Raw genomic sequence first — 19504 nt, 5'->3', positions numbered from 1 at the left:
GAAGTGCATCTTGCAAAACAGGCGCTCCGGAACGAATTTAACCTTTCCCTTTCCCATCCTTTCCCTTCCTCTGCAGCTTTTCTCGGGTGCCCCCCTCCCCCCACCCCAAATCGCCTTTAAAAGTCCTTTCTCGCCCATCCTTTCTCCCGCCGCTTCTCCGGCGCAGAAGAGGGGAAAGGTGCCCGAGAAGAGCAACCGGGGAGGCGGCGGCGGCGGATAAGCGGGATCCGATCGCGGGCCGGGGGCGGCGATCTGGCCGGGCCCTCCCTTACCCCGCCTCCCTGGGCGCAGGGCCGCCCTTGGGCGTCACGCTCGTCGGCGTCCGCACATGGACAGCCAACTGCTCTGAGCGCGGCGCAGGCGGCCCCCGGCAGCTCCTCGGTCTGGGCGGAGCGAGCGAGCTTGGTTGGCTGCCTGGCTGCCTGGCTGTCAGGGTTGCCTCTCTCCTTTTCTTTCTTTTCTTTCCTCTTTCTCTCCCCCACCCCCCTTTACTCCCCTCCTCCTGCTGCCTCTGTTGTTGTTGATGCGAAAGGGGATCAAGCGAGCAAAAGGACGTCCCCATTTCCTCGGAGCGTCTGGAGCCGGCTAGAACTTCGCCAAAAGGAGGAGCCCTTGATGGTTTTTATTTTTATTTTTCAGAAAAATTATTAGCAGTGGGGTGTTTTTTTTCCTTCCCCCCTTCCCTCCCATTCTCTTCCTTTTACCTCCTAATTTGGGGTTTCCCACCCACGCCCGCCCTCTTGTCCTCCCTGCTTTTTCTTATTCTTGGTTTGAAAAAGAATAATTTGGGGGCAGCGAGAAAGAGAGATCAGGACCATGGCTCGACCTCTGCCTCTGAATCCAACTTTCCTACCTCCAACATACGGGGTGCTGAAATCTCTGCTGGAAAACCCGCTCAAGCTACCGTTGCAGCATGAAGACGGTGAGAGAAATGGGGAGCGGGGGCAAGGGAAATAAAGGCTGGGGTGGTGGTTTTGGGGTCCCCCCTCCCGCTTTATCCCGCTTGCTTCTTCCTCTCCTCTGGACCAATACACACAAACACACACACACGGTACAGCGCGCAAAGATATTTAAAAGACTGCTTTCTGGCTAAGAAGCAGCAGCAGCAGCGCGCAAAAGCGCATTTCATGCAAGCGCGCAAAAGCCCACATTTAAGTTTGCGCATCAATGCAGAGCGCGGTGCGTCCGCCGTGCGCCCCGGGCAGGAGCCGGAGCGCTTTCCTTTAGGTTGCGGATCCTACAACTCCGTTGCTTGTTGAAAATACTGCTGAGTTTTGCTCAGCTGGAACCTCGACTGGGGTCTAGGGGCGCTTACTCCCAAGGAAGTGTATTTAGAATTGCGCAGCCGGAGTCTATGCGTTAAGCTTGTGCTGTAACCGCGGGGTTACTGTAATAGAAACATACATAGGGTTGGACTTTAATTTGTTTACTATGGCATGTGTAGTTAAAGAGTAAGCCAGCTGATTATTATTTTTATTGCTTTTTTATTATTCTCCTTGTTTGTCTGTAAAGCACACTTGGAACACTACTTCTGAAGGTGATTTAAATGGGAAGTTAAGGCGCTGGCGTCTTAGTGCTTTTAGATATCAATCAGCTCCTGCCATCGGTTTTCTTGGAAGTCTTAATCTTTGATTTCCGTGGACCCGAGTTCCAAGGAAGTGCATGCCTAGAATTCCAGCTATTAAAAAATTCAGTCTTTCTCTCACGTGGGAGAATGGATTTATGTGTTAGATTATTATTATTTTAAAAGTTTAAAGAGAAGAAGGCACACAAAATGTCTTTCAGCTATGCTTCTGGATTTGCACGTAAGCAAAACAGAACCCTTACCAAATACCTCTTTGCACTAAGAAGCTGCAATAGGTTTTTGTAAATATGTTAGCAAAGACTTATTCTACATCTTTTGTAGGTTCTAAGAGTGTGAGTGTTTGTGGTGTTTTTGACATAGAGGGTGCAATGCACACTCCATTAGAATCCACAGCAATGGGGCTTGTTAGCTGTTGCAGACTGTGCAGCGTTCAGTACTTCCCTGTAGTTTTCTAGACAGCTTCATATAACCGCATGTGATATTTGAGTATTGCCTGTGCAGGCTGCTCCAAGGCATGCTTCCTTTAGAGCAAGTTGCACTTCGTTCAGTGGGACTTACTCCCAAGTAAGTGCGCATGGACCTGTAGCATTCGGTCTTGTGAGTGACACACAGCAATCCACGAAATCCATAAATAAGAAAAGGACACAGAGATTATAATGATTTTTCCAGAGGGAGCATATCTGGAAGGAAAGTTCAGAACTAATCCAAGATCATGGCGAATCATAAACGGTCAATTGTGGACAGCTGATCTCTTTCCCTAAATCCTAGAAACATATATGGGTCTGTAAACCTTTTTTTTAAAAAAGATACAGTGGTACCTCGGGTTAAGTACTTAATTCGTTCCGGAGGTTCGTTCTTAACCTGAAACTGCTCTTAACCTGAAGCAGCACTTTAGCTAATGGGGCCTCCTGCTGCCGCCACACCGCTGGAGCACAATTTCTGTTCTCATCCTGAAGTAAAGATCTTAACCTGAAGCACTATTTTTGGGTTAGCGGAGTCTGTAACCTGAAACGTATGTAACCTGAGGTACCACTGTATATTGATTAATATGTTGACCACTATGTCCTTTGAGACTCTTAACTTCCTTAGAAATTTAGGCTGCAGTCTAGCCTGTCTATAGGATCCTCTACCCACCAGGGAGTAAGCCCCATTGAACGCAACAGAGCTTATGTCTGAGTAGATGTGTAACTCTGCTTATTTGAATCTTTGGGCTGTTATAGTGCCTTTTTTATCCAGCATAATGACAGGAAATCTCTTTTTATGCATCTCAATCTTAAACCCAGTTTATGTGGAAGTCAAGACTGAGCTACAAGATACGTTGGAAACCCTTGATTACGTTTCTCTTCTTTCTATACTGAAACACAGCTGTGGGACGCAGTGAATATATTTATGTGTGTGTGTGTATGTGTGTATGTATATCTATATCATCTATATCTATATCTATGTCTATATCTATATCTAGCATTTATATCCCGCCTTTTCCTCTGGGAAAGCTCAAGGTGGTGATTTATTCCCCACAACAATCCTGTGAGGTAGGTTAGGCTGAGAGGCGGTTACTGGCCCAAGCTCACCCAGTGAACTTGATGGCCAAGCGGGACCTTGAACCCTGGTCTCCCAGGTTCTAGTCTGATACTCTAACCACTATGCTACACTGACTCCAGTGGCTTTACTCTGGAAAGATTGGGTGTGTTGACAGTCTCCCTTTCCCCACAGCCACTTGCCCAGAGAAAACCTAAATTATGGCAGCTGTTAGTCCTAAAGTACCTGTATTCCTCAGTCCTAAGGGGCAAACAGTTCATATGCATTTGTGGCTTCAAGCAAATGTGAGCTGCGAAGAACAAAACGCAACCACAACCACCCGCCCCCCCAAACCAACACCCAAATGTTTTAGGTGTATGGGGCAGAATAGATCAGGGCAATGGTACATACAGAAGTGGGAGACTTCAGCCTTGCCTTTCCAGCTCTCTGTTCTTGCTGCTAAAGCAGTTTAGTTAAAAACCAAGAGAGATCAATGTGTAGTTTGTGGGAACATCCTATGCAGTACAGCGACCGCCGTTTTTTGTTGGGAAAGATTCATTTAAATCACACGATTTACTTCCACATTAAATAACCTTTTGTTTGCTCGTTTAGGTCTTTGCAATCAAAGACCATTTCTGCTCGTGTGCTGCATGCTTTTAATCACCAGGACATTCTAGTATATTGTAAACTCTGCTTTCTTGTGGACGATAGAGGCTATTATATTTATTTGTCTCGATCAATGGGACCATGGTATGTCTTGTGAGCTATAGGCTCTGCAACTTTGTAAAACAGAAAACAATTCAGGTCATTCTTCAGAGCCAGACAATTAGGTTTTTTGAGAGGAGTGGGGTGGGGATCAAACTTCTCCTTTAAAAGTTCAGCTCTCGGGAAGTTCTCCCGTTAAAACCCTATTGGGATAAACTGGAACCCTGCGAGACTCTGATTCATCTCAGTGGGCATTGTGCAAGAGAACTTGCTGGCAGAGTAAGGGCCTGTTGGATTCTTCAACTTTCAGATTCCCCAAACGAGGGGTGTTAAAAAGTTGTAACATGACTTGGGAATTCAGAAGATGTTTTGGTGAAATGAAGACAGTCTAGTTTTGCTTGGGAAGGAAAATGTGTGTAAAATTGCACGGAAATCACTAAAAAGGATTGTCACGCACTTGCAGTTTTTATTATTATTATCATTATCATTATCTCATTTAGCGTTACCTGGCATTTTCAGAAGGTAAAATTAAATCTCTTTGGTTTTCCCGAGAGCAGTTTATGTGCTTTTTAATTAGACGTAGAATAGCAAAGCAAAGTGTTGCCCAATCACAAAAATAATAGCAGGTTTGACTTTCACACACACACACACACACACACACACACACACACACACTATTTTAAGACCGCCCCTCATTGAATATATTGGCAAAAATTAAGTTTCATCCTCTAAAATGACACTCTCAACTTGTGGAGCATGTCCTTTTAGGCAATATTTGTTCTAATTTCTCCCTCCCTCCCTCCCTCCCTCCCTACATTGCAAGGGGTTGGACTAGATGATCCTTGTTGTCCCTTCCGATTCTACGATTCTATCATCTCTCTCTCCCGCTTCTTCCTTTCCCCGCCTCCAATTCCGTCTTCTGCTGCGACTGGTCTGATGAAACCTCACAGTGTTGTTTGGATCTTGACGTTTGCTCGAAGCCAAGTGTACAGATGAATTGCTAATTAGAAACAGAGGCGGAAACCCTGCATATATTTAATGAGTCGAAAATAATTTATCCCAGGCCCTTCAAAACCCTATACCGAAACGTAGAGCTTTCCGTACGGAGAGAGACGTAATTGCAGGAGGAGAACCGACTCTTAGGGTTGCTGTTGTCGTTTTCCTATAAAGCAAGAAAGAAAACAAACAAACTCCTCTGTGGACGTACTGACTTTTCGCCCCCCCTCTGCCCCCTCTCTCTTTCTCTTTTCTTTCCCTTTCAGCATTTTATAAAGAAAAAGACAAAGAGAAAAAGCTGGATGAGGACAATACCAATGCTATGGTCCCACAGTCCGCTTTCCTGGGTCCTACATTATGGGACAAGACCCTTCCCTACGATGGCGACACTTTCCAGTTGGAATACATGGACCTGGAAGAGTTTCTCTCGGAGAACGGCATTCCGCCCAGCCCGGCCCAGCATGACCACAGCCCACACCAACCAGCTCTTCAGCAATCTACCTCAGCATCACCTTCCGTCATGGACCTCAGCAGCAGAGCATCCACGTCGGCCCACCCTACCATGGTTTCTCAGAACTGCATGCAGAGTCCAGTCAGGCCAGGTAAATCAGCCGTAGGAGATTTGTTGGGCAGACTCGAGTGCAAACAAACAGAATGATTGTGTGTGTTTTTGTGTGAGTGTGCGCGCGCGCATACATACACACTAGGGGCTGTTGTGCCTCAACAACCAACCCCCTCCTAGTCACTCACTCAGTCAGTCAGTTTTATTGCACATAGCCGAAGGCTGCCACAATGTACACAAGAATCATTCAACAATTAAAAGAAAATATGCTGGGTTAATACAAAAACTCAAAACATTTATATTATCAAGATATTACCTACTCTAAACAGAGCTATAAAGGTAAAGATAAAGGGACCCCTGACCATTAGGTGCAGTCGTGACCGACTCTGGGGTTGTGGCGCTCACCTTGCTTTATTGGCCGAGGAAGCCGGCGTACAGCTTCCGGTTCATGTGGCCAGCATGACTAAGCCGCTTCTGGCGATCCAGAGCAGTGCACAGAAATGCCGTTTACCTTCCCGCCAGAGCGGTACCTATTTATCTACTTGCACTTTGACGTGCTTTCGAACTGCTAGGTTGGCAGGAGCAGGGACCGAGCAACGGGAGCTCACCCTGTCGCGGGGATTCGAACCACCGACCTTCTGATCGGCAAGTCCTAGGCTCTGTGGTTTAACCCACAGCGCCACCCGCGTCCCTTAAACAGAACTATAAAAGTACCTTAATATACAGGTTAAGACATTAAACAATAAAATGTATAGGCTAAAATCACCACATGGCCACTAACATATTAAAAAAGAATGTTAATTAATACAATGTGCAATTATATTGAGAGTTTGGTGATAAAGATAGAATATAGCTTGATGTAGATAGGGTCAAATAAATTCATCTCCTTTACAGTTGGTGGCTATCTTGGCTATATAATTTGCTCTAATTTTCCTAGCGGCAGTTGCAAAGAGTGCTACACGCCAGGTCACATGCTTATCTATGTCTGCGAGGAGATATAAAATCATGCCAGAGGGGTTCTAGCCAAGGGACCTTGTCATTATAGGTGCTAAAAATCGTTCTCTTGCTTCATTATATAAGGGGCATCGCAACCCCCTCCTAGAGCTTCTTCTTTCCACCCCATGTCTTACATCCCCACACCCCACCCATTGATCGTGAATTCCACACAACCAGTGCTATTTTTCTAGAAAAAGAGTTCCAACAGGGAAAAAAAGCCTTGCACACAACATACCCTGATCATGAACTTACTTAATTTGGAATAAAGTTCCAGCTTATTCAAGGAGGTTTATTTCTGTGGCCAGTTTGTATGTTGCTAGCAACAAGGTTTGCTTTTCCTGCAGCTCCTTCCCGTGCCATCTCAGTAACCTTTATAAAATAACAATAATAAGGATAGCAATATCCTGCCCATTTGACTGAGTTGCCCCAGCCACACTGGGGGGCTTCCAACATATATAAAAACATAATACAGCAGTTCCCAAACGCTTCCATTATTGTACGTTTCGGCTCCCGAACACCAAAAACCCAGAAGTAAATGCTTCAGTTTTTGAACATTTTTCGGAACCCGAACGTCCAACACGGCTTCCTCTTGAGTGCAAGAAGCTCTTGCAGCCAATCAGAAGCCACGATTCAGTTGTCGAACATTTCGGAAGTTGAACGGTTTGCCGCAACAGATTACGTTCGACAACCAAGGTTTTACTGTAAAACATTACACAGTGCTATTTTCTAGAAAAAGAGGTGCCAGAACTCACCACGAATAACTCACCCCTTATTCTTCTATGATAGCAGTGGCACCCACCTGAGAGGTGCCGGAATGGAGTCCAAGTGAGTTCCAGCGCTGAAATCACACATTAAAAAGTTTCCCTGTACAGGGCTGCCTTCAGATGTCTTCTAAAAGCCAGGTAGCTGTTTATTTCCTTGACATCTGATGGGAGGGCGTTCCACAGGGCGGGTGCCACTATCGAGAAGGCCCTCTGCCTGGTTCCCTGTGGCTTCACGTCTCACAGTGAGAGAACCACCAAAAGGCTCTCGGAGCTGGACCTCAGTGTCCAGGCTGAACGATGGGGGTGGAGACGCTCCTTCAGGTATACTGGGCCGAGGCCATTTAGGGCTTTAAAGGTCAGCACCGACACTTTGAACTGTGCTTGGAAATGTGCTTTAGTCCAGGAAGAACACGAGGGGTTCCAATTCAGACATGGCCCTCCAGATTTTAAAACTGCTGTTTTTGCTGCAACAGTTTGCAGTTTTATTATGGTGCGAGCTTTTGTGGACCGCAGTCCCCTTCACCGAATGTTATGAAGTGTTATCCTGAGTTGCAAATACATACATATGCATTCCTGGTTGTTTCTAGGGTGGGGTGGAAGGAGAGAAATGTAGCTGAAGTGAGCAGGAAATGGAATGCAGAAAAGTACAGGCTGTGAGAATTGCGTTTCTTCAAAACAAAAAACAAAACCCAGACCCAGTTGTTGTTTATAACACAGAAATCCCAACATTGGTAAGCCAATTGACACATACAGTGTGATAAAAATCCTTTGATTCAATCTACAAGTGGATGGCACCGAATCTCTTGATGAGTTGCAATTCTGTGGTTTCAAGCTGCGTTTTCCCATTTGAAGTTTCTTTGTTGAAAGATGGCTGCTAAAGTCAGTTCTGGAGTGACCAGGGTGGCTGAAATGCTCCCCCACTCCCCACTATTATTTACTTATTCATTTTGCCATTTCTGGCGCCAGGTTTGTATCCATTTGTTCTTTTGCGTCGAGACTGGCCTGTCGGTCACGACTTAAAATGGATGAAATTCTAGATTCCTTCCCCAGGGCTTTTGAACGATGGGTTCTCCATCAATGGGAAAGAACTCCTAAAAGTAGCTACTGTCAAACACAGAAAACATCAAGAAACCTGCCTTTTCCATGTAAGGCTTTTGCAGGCAAGCGGAACTTGCCGTATTTTTAGCAACCAAGTCCTCATTTGCTTTCCGTAGGAGAAAGTCGTCTAGCTATTCAGTTTCCTATTGCACATAGCCTAGAAAATAAAAACGCTTTGAGATTTAATGGATCTTGATAAGGATATGAAATTTCTGGCTTGGATTTTACCCCCCTTTTCTTTTGCAACCTGCAAAAAGCAGCATCTGGCTGCTCCACCAGCAACATGTGCCAGCAAGGGCTTATATTAGTGAGGTGTTGTTGTTTTTCGCTGTGATTATGCCAAGGACCTGGCTTGCGAGGAGAGAGCCACGAGTCTGGATTTCCAAAACAAGGGACTGTGGGGCCTCATTGGGGGCTGATGTTGTGAGAAAAGCAAGCTTTCCTAACTGGCGTTTTCCTGATACAGCTAATGGGAGTGGGGAATAGCTTGGTCGATTCCTGATTCTTTCCTTCTGCAGCTCCCTGCCCTGCAGCTGGGCTGCGAAACTGGAAGCAAGCCCTGCTGTGAGTTAAAAGTGCTAGGGGAAGGATATGCAATGGGTGGGTATTAGCAGGAGAGGGTTGCACTGGCCTGCCTCCCACCTGCTGATTCTCCCTTGGAAAAGCAGCCTTGCATTTATGTTCTCTCGGCAAGGGCTCATTTGCCCAGGCAGCATTATGAGATCATTTGCATGGAACTGTTGTAAAAGGATTAGTTATCTATAGGGCCTGTCTTGAGTGGCATCTGTGAGCAGGATTTCCCCTGGCAGAGGCCTTGTCAATGGGCTCATCCTGGAAAGGTTGTCCTCCCCACCTAACGTTTCCTTCTGGAAGTGCTCACATGACAACTTCAAAAAGCCTCTTAGCGAGTTCAGAACATCGTGTTGCAAACGGCCCCAGGGCTGCTGAATTCTGAAAGAAAATTGCAAAACGGCTCGGAGCAGTTATAATAGAGAAGCAATCTGGAAGTGGTTTCAAATTAAGGGGGGAGTTCAAAATGTGCTTCATAGGGAGTAAGCTTCACTGAATATAGTGGGCCTTCTAGCACGACCCTAGGAATCCTTACTCGGAAGTAAGGATTCACTTTCTGAAACGATACGCTAACTGAAATTTAACAATCCTTCGAAATGTGCACTTTTCCGAATTTTGTTTCTCCAGGCAAGTAATGTGTACAAGCATGGGTTAAAGTGTGCAGATAAACGCGTTCCTGAAGCATTATCTTCGGGGAAACCGCGTTGCAAAAATGTGTGCGTTGGGCAAAATTGCGCACGCAAATGTGTTTATTTGGAGCCAGACGCAGTTTCCTGGAGCAGGAATTGCTCCTCTCTCCCCTATCCTGGGACAGGCTTCAAATCCGAGACTGTTTTCAAAAGCATGAGATAAGAAGTCCAGATAAATAAACAGAATGACCAGCGTTGGGAGTAGAACATGGTGCAAACCTCCTCCTGAGGAACCTATAAAAACATGTTTCTTGTCTGTGAAAAGCCAGAACTGCGCTTGGTTCTTCTGCCACTAACCTGGCGTTGTTTTTATCCTGTGGTTAGTTTTGTTCTTCTGAAAACAGGGCCTAATGTCATAGCATTGCTTGATGACTTGTGTACCATCACAGATAAAAGTTGTGTTTTGAATGAAGTTGACTCTGATGGAGGACTTTCCCTTAAGTGTCGTCAAGTGTTGAGTAAACCAGTGATCTGAACGCATGTGTGAAATGGCTCCCAAGTGGCTACCTTGAGTTGAAAAGGCTGCTCTTTGCGGTTTATGTAGTTTCGCTTGGCTTCCAAGGCTGCTTGCGGTGTCATTCAGTGGCAACCCCACGGCTGGAATAAAAATATGTGTTTTGTACCACACGTGCACATGACAGAGGACCACGGCCAATCTGGGTTTACTGACACAGTTACATGCACCACAAGTGTGAATGGGTCACATTGTTGCTTTTTTAGATGTATAAATAAAAAGCTTGTGTGTGTGAAGGAGTGTTGATAGAAAACGTTATTAAGACTTCCTGAGCTACATGCTCCCAAATTCAAATTTGCTAGGGAAGAAATCGCTCAATGGGACAGATGTGCTTAAGTGTTCCTGGGTCTTGCTGATTCTCAAGCTTCATTGCCAGGTTTCCTCCAGCTGGGCTTACTAGCAGCACATGTGAAAAGGATCTAGGGGTCTTGGTGGACCACACGCTTAACATGAGTCAACAGTGTGATGCAGTAGCAAAAAAAGAGCTAACACTAGTCTAGGTTACATCAACAGTAGTGTAGTGTCTAGATCAGGGGTTCTCAACCTGTGGGTCCCCAGATGTTGTTGCACTACAACTCCCATCGTCCCTGAGCTCTGGCCTTGCTAGCTAGGGGTTATGGGAGTTGTAGTTCAACAACATCTGGGGACCCACAGGTTGAGAAAGGCTGGTCTATATCAAGGGAAGTCATAGGGCCACTCTATTCTGGCTTGGTCAGACGACACCTGGAATACTGTATTCAGTTCTGGGCACCATAATTTAAGAAGGATGTTGACAAGCTAGAACGTGCGCAGAGGAGGGCAACAGAGATGATCAGGGGTCTGGAAACCAAGCCTTATGAGAAGTGGTTGAAGGATCTGGATATGTTCAGCTTGGAAAAGAGAAGACTGAGAGGAGATATGATAGCCATCTTCAGATATCTCAAGGGCTGTCACATGGAGGATGGAGCAAACTGCTCTGGAGGGTAGGATCCAAATCAATGGCTTCAAGTTACAAGAAAGGAGAGTCCTACTAACACCAGGAGAAACTTTCTGGCAGTAAGAGCTGTTCGACAGTGGAACAGACTCCCATGAGAGGTAGTGGACTCTCCTTCTTTGGAGGTCCCTAAGCAGAGGTTGGCTGGCCATCTGTCATGGATGCTTTAGCTGAGATCCCTGCATTGCAGGGGGTTGGAAGAGATCACCCTTGGAGTTCCTTCCAACTCTAAGATTCTATGATTCTGCTACAGTCCTTGGACCAAAAGGACCTTTTCCAATGGATCATAAGTGGGCATAGGAATCGCTGAGCAACCTGTTGATTGTTCCCTGTAAATGCCTACCACAACCTCCAGCAGAAGTTCATCTCTTGTTCGATGTAGGTCAGCCCTGAGAGAAGGAGAAAAGTCTCATAGCTTCTTTGTTTCAAAGGAGTGTTCAATCTGCGTGAAAAGGCCACAAAAATTTGATAGTTTGTTTCCGAGAGCCGATTAAAATGTTTAGAAAGGCACGTGGTTTAGCCCTCAGCTATTTGTGTGTGTGTGTGCAAAAGGTAACCCAGAGCAACTTACAAATAACAGAACGTGTATCAAAGCTCATAGAGAACCAAAGGAGAGCAAAAGCTAAAAAATAACTTTCATATATATATATATATATATATATATATATATATATATATATATATATATCTCAGAACTAAAATATCATACAGAATGAAGGAAGCCACAGATAATTAAAAACCTCAGGCCTGGCTGAAAAGAAACGTTTTTGCCTGGTACTGAAAGATACATAATGATGGTGCCAGACAAGCCTTCCTGGGGAGAGCAGTCCCTAAGCAGGGAGCCACCACTGAGAAGGCCCACACTCTGTATCTCATCGTAGGGGGAACACACAGAAGGGCTTCAGATGATTATTGCAAGGTGTTGTTTGGTTTATGTGGGGGAAAGTGATCCTTGAGGTACAGTGGTACCTTGGTTCTCAAAGGCCTTGTTACTCAAACAGCTTGGTACTCAAACACTGCAAACCTGGAAGGAAGCAACTTTTTTTGGAAGCCAAACATGCTCCGTTTTGAGTGTTGTGCTTCTGATTTGAGTGCTACACTTCTGTTTTGAGTGTTACGTTTCCGATTTGAGTGCCACACTTCCATTTTGAGTGCCACACTTCTGTTTTGAGTGTCATGCTGCGGTCTGTCGGTTTTTGCTATTTATTTTGCGTTTTTCGTTTTTGCGGCTCTTTTTGTTTTGTTTTTGTGACTGTGTGGAACCTAGTTCAGCTATTGATTGATTGTGTGACTGCAGTACATTGTTTATTGCTTTCATTTTATGGATCAGTGGTCTCGTTAGATAGTAAAATCCATGTTAAATTGCTGTATTAGGGGTTGTTTTTAAAAGTCTGGAACGGATTAATCCGTTTTGCATTACTTTCTATGGGAAAGCGCGCCTTGGTTTTGGAACGCTTTGGTTTTGGAACGGACTTCCGGAACGGATTAAGTTCGAGAACCAAGGTACCACTGAACCTCAGCAGCATAAGGCTGTCTAGGTAAAATTGAGCCTCGAACATAAGGGGAGAGAAGGTGTTTGCTAAAAGGCCCGGCTAGGCCCCTTTGGCATGTCTGTTCTTTCAAGATACTGGGAAAAACGTTCAGATAAGCAACTTCCACACTGCTCAACAAGTTGGGAGCACTGTACCAGTTGCCTTGCCGGACATTTGAATCAGCTCTCTAACACAAGCCACAAGCACCAAGATGTGTCGCAGGGGAGGGCAAATGATTAGAACGGCAATCTTCTGCTGTTTCGGGAGACTGCCAACTTTTTAATGATCACCTGTCAGAGTTAATTTGCAACCTCTGTTACGGGTCAGTCATTCGCGTGATTTGTGCTCTCGGTTGGTCATTCAAAGCCCCCCCCCCCCGGTCCCAGTCCCACCCCACCCTCCCGAAGTCTGCATGCAGCACCGTTGGAAATCTCCAAGCATGCTGATAAACTTTTCCTTCAGCAAAGTTGTTCTGGTTGCAGGTTTTCTTTTTTAATATTCATGGATTCCTCTCATACTGAAAGAACAAGGCCCAAGGCTGACTTTGACTCACCAGGGCTTAAGTCCAGGAAAGTTGTTTTCAGTTTAGCTCTGCAACATGCGAGACTTAATAACAAGGAAAGGGGCTTTGGGGCATATGGAGAGTGCATTTTCTTCACCGCTCAGTGACCCAAGTAGCGCTTATGAGCTTTGGGATTCTGGATGTTGACTTTGAGGAAATCTCAGCTCTGCTCACTGTAGAAACTAGCTCAGTGGCTGAACGCTGAATTTCTGTTGAGAGGACCTGAGGTTCAGTCGCACGCAGGGGTAGCCAGTGTGTGGTGTCCTTTGGTTATTGTTGGATAGCAGTTCCCATCATCTCTGACCACTGGCCATGTTGTCTGGGGCAGTGCCGGATTTATGTATAAGCTAAACAAGCTATTGTTTAGGGCCCCACTCTCTTGGGGCCCCCAAAAAAAATTAAAGGAAAAAAAACTGGGTGTACATTTCCAAAATATAAGATCAGTTCAACAATTACTTTGATAAAATACATATATTGTTATGTGCAAATGGATTTAGATACCTATTAGGTCCATAAATTACCATATAGCATATATTCAGCACAAAAAACAGCGACAATTGGTTGTTGACAAAGGACAGCTGGACATATAAAGGGCCCCATTACCTTCAGTAGCTTAGGGCCTCATCAGACCCTGGTCTGGGGCTGGTGGGAGGTCATAGAGTCATAGACTTGGTTTAATGGAAAAATGGAAGCCTTTTCCAGACCATTTAAAGAAATATTATAATATGATCAATTCACAAGCAGGATTTGAACTACGAGCAACATCAAGAATGAGAGATTATTGTCTTGTGGTTATGATAGAAAACAGTGAAGCTAGTCTTCTTGGACAAGAGGACAAAAAAAACTTTTAAAAAGAATGGGGGAAAATTACAATCTATTTAAGAGACCATTGCAAGCAGATGAAAACATTAGCAGGATTTTAATCTCACTTGTAATGTAATAAATATTATGGACAATATGGATTGATATAAAATATAGATTATAGAATAATATGCAGTTGTAAATGCTGACAATAGGAACCATGAAGGCGGTGGGGGAGATTCAGAGTTATCTCTGTATATGGATGAGCATTGGGATTGTTATAATTTTATATTTGTAAAATCAAATAAAAAAATAAAAATAAAACAGTGACGCTAGGGTACAGCAAAGGGATAGAATAAAAAAACAACCACCATGGGAAATGGGATGGGAAGTCGATAGAACAAAAGAAAAAAATATATTATGAATTGGAACCTTATGGGAAATTTAATAAAATATGTTATAAAAGAATTGTAGAGGTGGAAGGGACCACAAGGATTATCTAGGCCAACCCCCTTTAATGTGGGAAATCTTTTGCCCAATGTGAGACTTGAACCCACGACTCTGAGCTTAACAGTCTCAAGCTCTACCAACTGAGCTACCCCAGGAGAACAGCAGCCAGTTGGGGAAGTTCCATTGAGGCACCCTGTTGACCTCAGTGTGACTATTGCTTACTGAGGGCAAGGCAGTGGGTGCAGCTTTCAGTTAAAAGGACCTAGTAGTAAAGGGATGGGGAACTGGTGCCCTACAGGTGTGGTCAGGCCCCACGAGATGCAGCCGGCATGGCCAATGGGCAAGGATGATGGAACTTGCAATACAGCAACATCCAGAGAGCTACGAGTTTCTAGCTCCCTGCAATAGCAGGTAATGGGAAAGACCTGTGCTGAGGGTTCTGGAGAGCTAGGTAAAGGTACCCCTGACCGTTAGGTCCAGTCTCGGACGACTCTGGGGTTTTGGCGCTCATCTCTCTCTATAGGCCAAGGGAGCTGGCGTTTGTCCGCAGGTCATGTGGCCAGCATGACTAAGCCGCTTCTGGCGAACCAGAGCAGCACACGGAAACGCCGTTTACCTTCCCACTGGAGCAGTACCTATTTATCTACTCGCACTGGTGTGCTTTCGAACTGCTAGGTGGGCAGGAGCAGGGACCGAACAACAGGAGCTCACACCGTTGTGGGGATTCGAACCACCGACCTTCCGATTGGCAAGCCCTAGGCTCTGTGGTTTAGACCACAGCACCACCCGTGTCCCTGCTACCCAAAACTGTTAGAATAAGCAATAGACTTTAATTAAGACCCACGTACTGAGAGTCGGAAAGCCACTAAAGCAGTGGCGAGCTCAGTGGCCTTCTGGAGTTGTGAGTTACATTTCTCCATCTCCTTCCCTCCTCACTTCTCCCGTTAACGAATAAGGGCTGCTGTTTTCAAGTAAGAAATCCGGCTTCACCTTTATACCCGAGTCTGTCTTCCATCAGGCAAGGCAGAGCCTACTCTGCAACAAAAACGGTCGATGCCATGATCAGCCACCTCATTAAGCATGGATAATATTGTTGTGCGTCTGCGGTGAGGAGTCTTAATTCAGATTCAGCATCCCCAGAGCTGCTCATCCGTCACAGGGAATTGTGCTGAGCAGCGAAATAAAATTAAGAGTGTGCTTCTTGACTCCCCACTCCACCCCTCTTCCTAAATAAAACAATTTGAGTGTATCTAAATAAACAGAATGGACGTTTTGCAACCTCTCTTTCCCCTTTTGAAGGAAGGCCAGAAATTCCAACTGGGAAGTTGTTTGCTTTCATCTGCTCTCCAGAACAGTGTCCTAATAGACCCCATAAAATGTATTTAAGGTGTGCAAAAGAAACGAGCTGTTTAGGCAGGCATAGGGTTACCTCACAGGAACAGAAGTAAGTCAATAGTTTTATAGATGGTACTTAACACCTGCCAAAATAGCTAAAATGTATAAAACAAAAGCAAACCTGTGTTGGAGGTGCAGTAAAGCAGAAGGGACACTTATACATATCTGGTGGAGCTGTGAAAAAATCAAAAGGTTCTGGGATATAGTATGTGATGAACTTTAAAAAATGTTTAAATATAACTTTGTGAAAAATACAGAAGATTTCCTATTAGGAATAACAGACACAGGTATAGCAAAAGAGGATCGGAAAATATTCCTTTATGCCACAGGAGCGGTGAGGACCTTAATTGCCAGAAATTGGAAAAAAGAATTTGTGCCAACAAAAAAGGAATGGCAAGATAAATTATCAGATTATACTGAATTGGCCAGATTAACAGAGACAATTAGGGGACAACCTAGACAAGAATTTCAAAAAGAATGGGGAAAATGCAGAGAACACTTTACCAAACGGTACCCCAGAATATACACCTGGACTTGTTTTGATTAATTTCTACAGGAGACTTTGCAGTTTTTAAAGTCATAATTAGGAAAAATTGTAATAATCACATATAAAAGAAACAGTATACAAGAAGTAAATAAGGAGGCCATTTGCAGGATAAAGGATGTCTTTTATTTTTATGTTATGTTTTCTTTGTGTAAGGGGATAGGAGTTTAATTTCGATAATTAAATTGTCGATGGTGGTGGGTTTGTTTGTATGTATGAGTTGTTGTGGACCATGTTGTAAATAAAGTATAAAGAAGAATAAGAAGAAGCAAGTCAATAGGACTTAATCCCAGGTTAAGTTTGTATAGGGTTGCTTCCTAAATCTGGCTCCTGAAAGTGAACACAAGGTTCTGAAAATCCGGATTTGGAGGGAAAATTGATAAAAAGAAGCCTTTGGATGTAAGTGCTTCCTTTAGAGGGGAGTATAGAACTCAGTTTGGGGTCCTCGAGGAGATCTAACTCAGCATTTGGCTGTGCTTTTTAAATTTGCCCTGTGGCTGGCTTTCTAATATATTTTGCATTATTTTACTGCAAAACTCTGAAGTTATTATTGGGCTTGGGAACGTGCCGTTCCCCAGCCTGTGTTGTTGGCAAAGCTGTGATGTCACTTTGATAATTATACCCTTGATGTACCCTGAAGCACATGCATTCTGTCGTGTCGTCTTAGAGGGTTGCTTTGGGAACCCGGCTTGTGTTTTGCGTCCCTTGAACTTTAAGGTGCAGGCGATGAAACCCGCTAGGCCTGTAGCACCTTAAAACCCGGGGCCTGCGTGATCAAAGCTCGACAAATTTGAACGGAATGCCTCTGCCGAGTTCACTGAGCTTTGGAGGAGTTTTCTTGGCAGAATTAGGCCAGTCATGCGCAAAACACTGGGGCGGAATTAGCACATTGTGCATGTGGGTTAAAGGCAAGGATCGCCGACTCAAAACTTCCCTTGAAATGCATGTAGCACGGATGGCATAGATATACAGCCAGGGCTTACTGTACCTCTAGGCCTTGGCATCTGTTTTTAATAGGAGGCCTCCACCCTGGAACAAATGAAGTAAAATGAAATTGAAGTGTCCCAGAGCAGGCGCAGAATTCATTTCTTCTATCACAAAGTTAACTAGAGAGGGAGGGAGAGTCCTTCAACTTGAGGGAACGCGGGGGGAGCTTCCAAATTCAGGGGTGCTTTGTTTTCCTGACAGAACTGAACTCCAGCACATTAATTCTGGAAATCAAGTTTTGTGCACGGTCAAACAAACAAACAAACAAACACTGATTCCTTCAGAATATTGTGAAGTGTAGTTCACATCGCTCTTAGAGGAAACTCTGTAAGCCAAGCCCTCAGGCAACCTTAAGGGTTTTTGGATAGAAACTGTACTCCAGGCCTAGAAAACATAGTGCCTATGAGGCACTTTTTGTGTAGTTGCTTTTGTGTAGTGTGTTTCCTTTTTTAAAAAAGTTTCTAGCCCTCAAGAAATATGTTTTGGAGACATGATGGCGGGTCATGCTAGCAGTTGAGAACTGACAAGCCCCACAGAAGCAAGTTTAAATTTGTGATGTATTCTGCCCCACTAAATCCCCTGAGGGCCAGTTCACAAGACCACTCAGGGCATGTGGGGCTCTCTGCTTTTGGAACGATGTATTTGAGCTTTCAGTATAAGGCCACAGTGGAACTACCACACATGATGGTAAATATGGAGTCCAGACCAGGCAGGGCGTGTGGTAGAACGGAGTAGGGAATCATGGTAGTCATACCATAAATCCTCACCAGTCATGTGAATTGGTACAGAGCAAAAGGAACAGGAGAGACTTCAAAACGGTGCTCCTCTCGCCTACCTTCTGAAGTGGTGTGGTCCACTGTACCACCTCAGTGGCCACAAGGAAAAGCTTTTCTGAAAACAGAAGGTTTCAAAAGTTAGCTTCCATACATGGGCTTCCTTGGTGAGGTTGTTCCTTGGTGTGTAGGGCTATGGCAGAGAAGACCTTCACCCCTACAGAAGATGCTTCCTAAGGGAGGAGGTTCAACAACAGAGCCGTCTCTGAAGATCTTCAGCCTGTATCCTTAGTGCCATTATCAACTGAACTTGTTAGTCCCTTGTTAAGGCTCCAAGTGTTAGAAACTCAGTAATATAAGCTAGGTACCAAATGGCTCTTTAAACCAGGGCTAAAGGTAAAGGTAAGGGGACCCCTGACCATTAGGTCCAGTCGTGACCGACTCTGGGGTTGCGGCGCTCATCTCGCTTTATTGGCTGAGGGAGCCGGCATACAGCTTCCGGGTCATGTGGCCAGCATGACTAAGCCGCTTCTGGCGAACCAGAGCAGCGCAAGGAAACGCCGTTTACCTTCCCGCCAGAACAGTACCTATTTATCTACTTGCGCTTTGACGTGCTTTTGAACTGCTAGGTTGGCAGGAGCAGGGACCTAGCAACAGGAGCTCACTCTGTCGCGGGGATTCGAACCGCCGACCTTCTGATCGGCAAGTCCTAGACTCTGTGGTTTAACCCACAGCGCCACCCGCGTCCCTTAAACCAGGGTTACGGTCCCCAAAATGGAATTCCTCGTTGCCATTTTGGAGGCAGATGGCTCGGAATTCGTATTTTTCAATGTGACTTTTTGGTACCTGAAATTCATTCTGATTGTGCAGATAAAATATAACAGAATTCTACAGGATGGCTTGCTAGTGTGGGAAAACAGTCAGGATCCAAGGATCCCTACAGATGGTGAAGACGTCAGGCACTATCCTGGTGCCCGGGCATCTTCACTTGGTGGCAAGTGACAGATAGCCAGGTGCAAAACGTGCCTGGTGAATTTCATATGCTGCCAAGTAGCATACTTAAGAGCATAAGTAAAACTACATTATAATTTTAAAAAAAAATCACAGAGAATGTAATGGCAGAAAAACATGTGCAATTCCTTAAAAAGCACACACACCAAAATAGCAGCAGAAATAGCATATAATAGCTGCAATGGGAACCTTGCAGAAAAAGTAATTTTCACATTGCTTCCCAGATGGGTAAGCAGCCAGGGAATGTCTTATAACAGCAACCTTTTTCAGCTGTTGGCCGGTCCACCATCCCTCAGACCATGTGGTGGGCCGGACTATATTTTGAAAAAATAATAATGAATGAATTCCTATGCCCCACAAATAACCCAGAGGTGTGTTTTAAATAAAAGGACACATTCTACTCATGTAAAAACACACTGAATCCTGGACTGTCCACAGGCCAGATTGAGAAGGCGATTGGGCTGCATCCGGCCCCCGGA

General features: G+C 44.9%; 1 protein-coding gene across 2 annotated transcripts in view; it reads left to right on the top strand.

Moving 5' to 3' along the window:
- The first annotated feature begins 280 nt into the window (after positions 1–280).
- HLF (HLF transcription factor, PAR bZIP family member) overlaps positions 281–19504 on the top strand; it is a 68516-nt gene continuing 49292 nt past the window's right edge. Inside the window, exons 1-2 of one of the 2 annotated variants that reach the window (XM_083598977.1) lie at positions 281–922; positions 5071–5406. In XM_083598977.1, coding sequence (XP_083455103.1) covers positions 817–922; positions 5071–5406 — 442 coding nt within the window. In that variant the 5' untranslated portion in view covers positions 281–816. The remainder of the gene's footprint in view (positions 923–5070; positions 5407–19504) is intronic. The other variant, XM_083598976.1, reaches the window with a different exon arrangement.

The sequence above is a fragment of the Podarcis filfolensis genome (assembly GCF_964270895.1).
Source record: "Podarcis filfolensis genome assembly, chromosome: 2".
In the NCBI taxonomy this organism is placed as follows: Eukaryota; Metazoa; Chordata; class Lepidosauria; order Squamata; family Lacertidae; genus Podarcis; species Podarcis filfolensis.
This window is presented reverse-complemented; position numbering and strand designations above follow the sequence as displayed.